Source organism: Oryctolagus cuniculus, chromosome 1, assembly GCF_964237555.1.
Source record: "Oryctolagus cuniculus chromosome 1, mOryCun1.1, whole genome shotgun sequence".
In the NCBI taxonomy this organism is placed as follows: domain Eukaryota; kingdom Metazoa; phylum Chordata; class Mammalia; order Lagomorpha; family Leporidae; genus Oryctolagus; species Oryctolagus cuniculus.
This window is the reverse complement of record NC_091432.1, coordinates 8,303,092-8,311,766: the sequence shown is the minus strand read 5'-3', so window position 1 is coordinate 8,311,766 and position 8,675 is coordinate 8,303,092. Positions and strand designations below refer to the sequence as shown.

At 40.2% G+C, this 8,675-nt stretch overlaps 1 protein-coding gene across 1 annotated transcript in view; it reads left to right on the top strand.

Moving 5' to 3' along the window:
- Positions 1-438: 438 nt before the first annotated feature.
- The window catches only part of LOC100345537 (steroid transmembrane transporter SLC22A24-like), a 33,049-nt gene continuing 24,812 nt past the window's right edge, over positions 439-8,675 (top strand). The window contains exons 1-4 of the mRNA XM_051833201.2: positions 439-881; positions 2,897-3,000; positions 6,634-6,788; positions 6,883-7,051. Coding sequence (XP_051689161.2) covers positions 480-881; positions 2,897-3,000; positions 6,634-6,788; positions 6,883-7,051 — 830 coding nt within the window. The 5' untranslated portion in view covers positions 439-479. The remainder of the gene's footprint in view (positions 882-2,896; positions 3,001-6,633; positions 6,789-6,882; positions 7,052-8,675) is intronic.

Sequence of the window (8,675 nt, the reverse complement as noted above, 5' to 3'; positions counted from 1 at the left end):
CTTTCTTTTAACTAAGAGTCTTTTCATTAACCTTGAGTCAGAATCTATTTCAACCAAGAAAAAGCCCTGCTCTGATGCTTGAGAGACACACCATCAGGCACTTCAGTTGTGAGTCCCAACAACCCTTCTCTGAAAATAAGTACAGACATTGATCATGTATACTTTATGTCATATGGAGATTCCATCCAGCTGAAAGTCTGCTCCACTCTCACGAAGTTCAGGGGTCAGGATCATTCATGGAGAAGTGTTTTAGCAGGGTCAGGCATCAATAACTGAAGGTCTCTTGGCCAAATAATTACATCTGTGACATTTTTCAACCTGTTGGCTACCTAAAATCAAAGAACTTGAGGAAACACCTGTCTCTGCTCTTCTGCAGTGCTGGGACCAGGCCTATTGAGAAAGTGGGGCCAAGATCAACACAGCACTAGAGGACTCCATAGTCACTGTGCTTCACCTTGGAGACAACCTGCTCAGCCTCAATGGGCTTCGATGTGCTCCTGGATCAAGCTGGAGATCTGGGGAGATTTCAGATCCTTCAGATTGCTTTCTTTTTTGTCGCCAATGTTATAACATACACTCATATTCTGTTGGAGAACTTCACTGCAGCCATCCCTGGGCATCGCTGCTGGGTCCCCCTCCTGGACAACCACACCACCTCTGGCAATGCCTCTGACATCCTCAGCCAAGACGCCCTCCTGAGAGTCTCCATCCCGCTGGATGCAAACCTGAGGCCAGAGAAGTGCCGTCGCTTCACCCATCCCCAGTGGCAGCTCCTTCATCTGAACAGGACCTTCCCCAATGTAAGTGAGTCAGACACAGAGCCCTGTGTGGATGGCTGGGTGTACGATCAGAGCTCCTTCTCCTCCACCATTGTGACTAAGGTAAGAGTCCTCATTTAACCTCTTTATAGAGAAGTGATGTGAACTGAAGGTGTTTGGAGTTAACACAAAGAATGGACTGAGAATTCTCTGCCAACTTATTTTATCAAATGAAGAAAGTCTTCATTCCTTCAGCAATTAGCAATTGCTTATCTGTACCACAATATCAAGGGTGCTAGTATGGAGGTTAATGAATTGAACAAACTATACCTCAACCTACTACTATATCATGTTACATAGAGAGGATAACCCTAAATGTCAAAAGTAATTGAAATGCTACTCTCCAAATGTTTTGCTACTTCAGTGCTACTCAGTACTGATTGCAAAACTTATGCACAGTGCAAATAAATCAGAACCTATATACACAGGATCCAGGCATCAGTCCTGTTGAGGCAATTTAGCTGATATGTTGAGTGTCCAATACAAATGGCCAACAGATATGCTGAGGAAATGGTCAATATTACTAGCTCTCACAGATATGAAAATAAAATCAAAACCACAATGAAATATCACCTACTCCAGTTATAATGGATATTATCAAAAAGACAAAAAGTAACTTTGGCTGCCTTGAATGTGGAAGAAAGGGAACTCTTACCCACTATTGCTGGAATGTAAATTAGTACAGCCATTATAGAAAACAGTATAAGACTTCAAAAACTAGAAAGAGAACTGCCGTATGACCTAGCAAACTCACCACTGGGTATATATCCAAAAGACATGAAATCATTTTTTCAAAAAGTCATCTCTGTTCCCCCACGGTCATTGCTCTTCACAGTAGCCAGGATTTTATATCAACCAGGTTTCCATCATCACATGAATTAATAAAGAAAATATGGGTGCCCACATTGTAGTTGAGTGTGTTAATATGCTACCTGCAAAGCTGGCATCCAATGTAAGCACTGAGTTGATGCCAAACTGCTCCACTTCTCGCTAGTGCTCCTGGGAAAGTGGAAGAACATGTGCCAGGTGCTTAGGCCCCTGAGATGGAGTTCCAGATCCTGGCTTTTGCCCCATCTCAGCCCTGGCTATTGCAGCCATTTGTGGAGTGAACCAGTGGATGGGAGTTCTTTCTCTCCGTGTGTGTCTTTCTCTAACTCTCTGTAACTCTGACTTTCAAATATGTAATATATTAATATTTTCCAAAGGAAACACAATTTATAAATAATAGATTTCCACTCAGTTATTTTAAAAGAATGAAATCCTGTCATTTGCATCAAACTGGATAGAACGGAAAGACATCATGTTAATTGAAATAAGTTAGACACAGGAAGAACAATATTACATGTACTTCTTCATATATGGGAGCTAAAATAAACCTCAGTATAAGCATAGTTGTTAATTACTATACTAATTAATGTGTTAATTACTAGGCTGTGAGAGATGGAAGTCTCGGAGGAAGCTTGGATTTTAAAACTACAGAAAAAATTGGGATTGGCTATGGATACTGGCAAATATATATGATGTTAAAATTACTGGAAGCTCTGAATGGGTTGTATGGGAACTCTTTACTTAACTAAAGTTTTAGGTTTCCTAATTTTAAAACATTTAAATGAAAACTTAAAGAAAAACAAAACATTTTATAATAATTAAGCATAAACTGTGGAGTAACATGTTGATGACAGCATGAAGGAAAAAAACTTCTTAAGCATTTAAAATTTGGTAACTTAGGTTTCTTAAAATGACATTTTATGTGATTTTAATTATGGTACCACACAAATGTATTGAACATAAAGGGATTTAGTCTCTAGGGGAAAAATGACTGAAGTCTTGTACACTTGTGGTAACAGATTATGAGAATGGTATGAGGTAAAAGAGGCAGTGGCATTTGAAAGGTTGCTATGAGTTTCAGTATTTCTAGAGTGTGGGCAACCAGAGGGAAGTGACTGTAGATGAAATTGGAGAAGAAGGCAGAACCCCATAGCAGGAGCTCGTGTGTATCATATGGAGGAGTTTGTGGTCAGGCTCCACCAAAGGGCTGAAGCTCTCCTAACACTCTGCTGCGCTGCTTCCTCTTCCAGTGGGACCTCGTCTGTGAATCTCAGTCACAAAAATCAGTGGTTCAAACCCTGTTCCTGAGTGGGTCGCTGCTGGGAAGTCTGATATTTGGCTATCTCTCAGACAGGTAAGTGTCACCTCACTTTATTTGGGGTTGTTGATCACATGATCCACACATTCATGTATTTTAGAAGACTGATAAGCTCACACTGGGCCCTTTATGCTGGGTTACATACTCACCTAACTGTCTGATTTCAGGGAGCTACAACAATAAGCATATTTGCTACATGACCTGGATATTATAACTTGTTATGACAAATCTATTCATTGTGTGCATAACAGGAGACATAAAGAGACATCTAAATAAGATTCAAGCAAGTTTCATGAGTGATTTTCAAAACACATTGAAGGGTGTGAGATTTCTGAGTTGGAGTGAGTTCAATACAAGGAGAGGTAGAGAATTTGAGGCATGTTCAAAACCACAAAATTGTGAAATAATGTTGTTGGCCTTGGCGATGATATGAAACACCTGGAACCTGTGAGATCAATGATGGTGGACACTTGTAGACTGGCATCACTTTGTGTCTGCAGCATAGATGCACATGTACAGTGGGTCGTCATTGTTGTAAAATCTCTTGTGAAACAACATGGAGCAGATATGGTGGTAAACCTTACAGCAATAACCTGAGAGCTGATCCTTGTGAAATAGGTACAATAGGTAATGTTTGCCACCATAAAATGTAAATAATCTTTTTTTTATCTTTTATTTAATGAATATAAATTTCCAAAGTACGACTCATGGGTTATAATGGCTTCCCCCCCATACCGTCCCTCCCACCCACAACCCTCCCCTTTCCCACTCCCTCTCCCCTTCCATTCACATCAAGATTCATTTTCGATTATCTTAATATACAGAAGATCAGCTTAGTATACATCAAGTATGGATTTCAACAGTTTGCTCCCACACAGAAACATAAAGTGAAAAATAATAGATGATTTTTTTTAAATGATGATGAAATCAGATCAGACCTATTGTCATGTTTAATCCCAGTGAGAGTCAAGTTGGGAATTGATAATTTCTTTTTTTTTTTTTGTACAGAAGATCAGTTTAGTGTACATTAAGTAAAGATTTCAATCGTTTGCACCCCCATAGAAACACAAAGTGAAATATATTGTTTGAGTACTCATTATAGCATTAAATCTCAATACACAGCACATTAAGGACAGAGATCCTACATGAGGAGTAAGTGCACAGTGACTCCTGTTGTTGACTTTACAAATAATCTTAAGAATTTATGGTGACATCGTTTGGTATAAGAAGTTAGAGATTCTGTGTGTCCTGAAACTGCTTCTTCTGAAGGAGGCAACCGTGCCTGTCACTAAGGATGTCTCTTACTAGAACAACCAGAGAACTACAGACGCTCATTGCCATCCAGTTGTCTTAGTTAAAAGCTATGACTTGAGTTTACACAGTTGCATATTACATGTACAGAATTAACTTGCCCCTAGCTTTCCATTCTGTCTAGTCCCTTATTCTGCTGACTTTCTACTACTAACTTTTCTCCAACTCTGCCCTGGGAATGTGGTCCCTCCCCTATTCTTCTGGTATCTCCCTGTGGTCAAAGTCAGCATGCATTTCCCTGTTTAACCATCTGAGATCTCAGCCCCTAGTTTTCAAACACCAAAACAGTAGTACAATTGAAATTGCAGAATGAGTGGGTGAGCAAATGAATGAAAGAGTTTAGATAATATCTGAATAAGTTTTCTTGATCGTAAGTGTATGTTACACTTTTAAGCAGTATAATTTTAAAATATGACATATTCATATGAGTTTGTTTTTTTTTAACTTTTATTTAGTAAATATAAATTTCCAAAGTACAGTTTATGGATTACAATGGCTAACCCCCATAACTTCCTTCCCATTCACACCCTTCCCATCTCCCGCTCCCTCTCCCATTCCATTCACATCAAGATTCATTTTCAATTATCTTTATATACAGAAGATCGATTCAGTATATATTAAGTAAAGATTTTATCAGTTTGCACCCACACAGAAACACAAAGTGTAAAAATAATGTTTCAGTACTAGTTATAGCATTACTTCACATTGGACAACACATTAAGGACAGATCCCACACGAGAAGGAAGTACACAGTGACTCCTGTTGTTGACTTAACAATTTGACACTCTTGTTTATGGTGTCAGTAATCTCCCTAGGCTCTAGTCGTGAGTTGCCAAGGCTATGGAAGCCTTTTGAGTTCACCGAGTTCAATCTTATTCAGACTGGGTCATAGCCAAATTGTAAGTTCTCTCCTCCATTCAGAGAAAGGTACCTCCTTCTTTGATGGCCCCGTTCTTTCCACTGGGATCTTACTTGCAGAGATCTTTCATTTAGGTCTTCTTTTTTTTTTCCAGAGTGTCTTTGCTTTCCATGCCTAAAATACTCTCATGTGCTCCTCAGCCAGATCTGAATGCCTTAAGGGCTGATTCTGAGGCCAGAGTGCTATTTAGGACATCTGCTATTCTATGAGTCTGCTGTGTATCCCTCTTCCCATGTTGGATTATTATCTCCCTTTTTGATTCTATTAGTTAGTATTAGCAGACACTAGTCTTGTTTGTGTGATCGCTTTCACTCTTAGACCTATCAGTGTGATCAACTGTGAACTGAAATTGATCACTTGGACTAGTGAGATGGCATTGGTACATGCCACCTTGATGGGATTGTATTGGAATTCCCTGGCACGTTTCTAACTCCACCATTTGGGGCAAGTCCGATTGAGCATATTTATTTGTTAAGCTGTGTTTGTTTGCATTACTAAAAGGCTGTTACCAAGTGAGAGAGATCTTCCATTGTTGGTTCATACCCCAAATACCCAAAACAGCCAAGGTTGTACCAGGGTGAAGTCAGGAGCCCAGAAATATTTCTGGGTATCCCGTAAGTGCAGCAATCACCCAAGAACTAGAGCCATCATCGGCTGCCTTCCAAGATGCATTATCAGAAAGCTGCATAAGAAACAGAATGTCTCGGACTCAAGGTAGCAGTCCTACTTGGAGGGCAGGCATCCCAGCTGACAGCTTAATCATTGCACCGTAATGCCTGTCCCTCAGGCAAATTTGTATCAACAATAAGAAAACCAAGCTATCATCACATGCTTCAATATACAGGAAACATTATATAACATAGAATCGCATGTTATATTATTCCAATTTTTTAAAATAGAAACAAAACAAATTAATATATGGTAGTTTAAGTTGTAAAATTATATAGTTTGTTGGGAGTAGGGGCTAACAGAATCCACAAATTAGGATTCTTGTATAGAACAATGTTCTTTATGACCAGGGACTGGTTTAGTGAGTACTTTGTTTTTTGAAAGGCTTTGTGTTGATCGTTCAGAGACAAAGTACAGCTCTCTTGATTTCACTCCTCACTGCTCTAAACACAAGAAAGAAACTCACTATATACAAAGCGTACATTTGTGTAACAAACTTTTGGGATAACTTCCTATATTTCATTTTCTTTCGTATGGCTTCATATGGAAAAAGTCTTCCTGGTGATTGTTGACTGACAGAGAGTTGATAATGGTCTAATATGGACTAGGAGGATTACATCTGTGATTTCTGCTGTTGACAAATATAATTATTCCACTAGCCTCCAATGCAGTGTTACAAAAAAGAAACATTTATCCTGACTTTGAAGATGGGAAATCTTGTGTCAAGTTTTACACACATTATTTCCTTCCTAAGTAATCTTATTTCTTAGGTATGGAAGGAAGGGGGTTTACACATGGTGTCTCCTCCAGACGGCCATCATGGACACCTGTGCCACCTTTGCTCCCACCTTCCTCATCTTCTGCATTCTACGCTTCTTGGCTGGATTTTCTGTCATAATTGTTTTGTCAAACTCTACCATTCTTGGTAAGTTAACAATTTAAGACTTTCATTGTATCTATGCCTTGAGATGACCTTGAATTTACCCTTTGACTAAAATTACTGTGTATATATTTTTCAGCATCAGAGTGGGCATCACCCAACTCGCAACATATAGGAGTAACACTGTTGTTATGTGCCCACAGCATTGGGCAGATACTCTTGGGAGGATTAGCTTTTGCCATTCATGACTGGCACACACTGCATCTGACTGTGTCGATACCCTTGTTTGTCCTGTCCTTCCTCTCCAGGTATGTACAACCATGGGGAGGCTACTGTGGGAACACATGGGAACATCTTGACATTTAACATGTTTGGTACTGGCCTGACACTGAGCCATGGTCTCTATTCTTTACCATTGAACTACTTGAAATGCAAAGTAGGGAAGAGAATGGGACTTCACTATGGAGGCTGGGACCTGGTAGGCATCATTGCAGTACACTAGAGAAAGAATTATTATGAAATCATTTTAATAGAAAACAATATGTACTGAGTCATGAGGCAAAGACATTATTTATGTAACTTTGGAAGGCACTATGTCATGGAGATCCTTTGGTGGTTCTTGTCCACGTGATATTGTACTAAGGACAATGAGCTTCTCTCTGCAAGTGTTTGACACAAGAAGAGTATGCTTTTCCAGCATTAAGAATTGGCATGCACGGGACTCCAAATCCCACTAAGTTGGCAGGTACCAATACCATCTTACTAGTTAAAGTGATCATTTTAATTTCATATATGATCATAAAGATAGGATTAAGTGTCAAAGAGATCACTGAAATAAGGCCAAGTGTCTGCTAATAATAATTGATAAACTTAAAAACAGAGAACGAGGCCTGTACCACGGCTCACTAAGCTAATCCTCCACCTGCGGCGCCGGCACCCCAGGTTCTACTCACTGTTGGGGCGCCGGATTCTGTCCCAGTTGCACCTCTTCCAGTCCAGTCTCTGTTGTGGCCCGTGAAGGCAGTGGAGCATGGTCCAGATCCTTGGGCCCTGCACCCACATGGGAGACCAGGAGGAAGCACCTGGCTCCTGGCTTCAGATCAGCGCAGTGTGCTGGCCACAATGCACCCGCTGTGGTGGCCAATTTGATGGTGAACCAATGGAAAAAGGAAGACCTTTCTCGCTGTCTCTCTCTCTCTCTCTCTCTCTCTCTCTCTCTCTCTCACTGTCTTACTCTGCCTTTCAAAAAATAAATAAGTAAATAAATAAAAAATTAAAAGAGAGAGAGAGAACAATCCAACGTTGAAAGCAGGACACAAGCAGACTCGTAAAATAACAAATGCCCTAAACAGCACTCTGACCTCTGAATCAGATCTTAAGGCATTTGGATCTGGCTACGGAGCCCATGAGAGCATTTCAGGCATGGAAAACCAAGGCACTGGCAAAAAATGACCTACATGAAAGATCTCTGTGAGTGAGATCCCAGTGGAAAGAAGGGGCCATCAAAGAAGGAGGTACCTTTCTCTGAAGGGGGGAGAGAACTTCCACTTTGCTTATGGCATTGTCTAAATAATGTCAGCATTTGTGGACTCAAGAGGCTTTCATAGCATTGGCAGCTCATGACAAGAGCCTCGGGTGATTATTGACGTCATAAATAAGACTGTCAGTTGTTAAATCAACAACAGGAGTCACTGTGCACTTGTTCCCCATGTAGGACCTCCATCCTTAGTGTGTTATACTATGAGAATTAACGGTCAAACAAGTCTTCAAACAGTGCTTTATACTTGGTGTGTCTGTGGGGGTGCAAACTGTTGAAATCTTTACTTAGTATGGAGTTGATCTTCTGTATATAAAGATAATTAAAATGAATCTTAATGAAGAATGGGATGGGAGAGGGAATAGGAGGTGGGATGGTTGGGGGTGGGAGGGCAG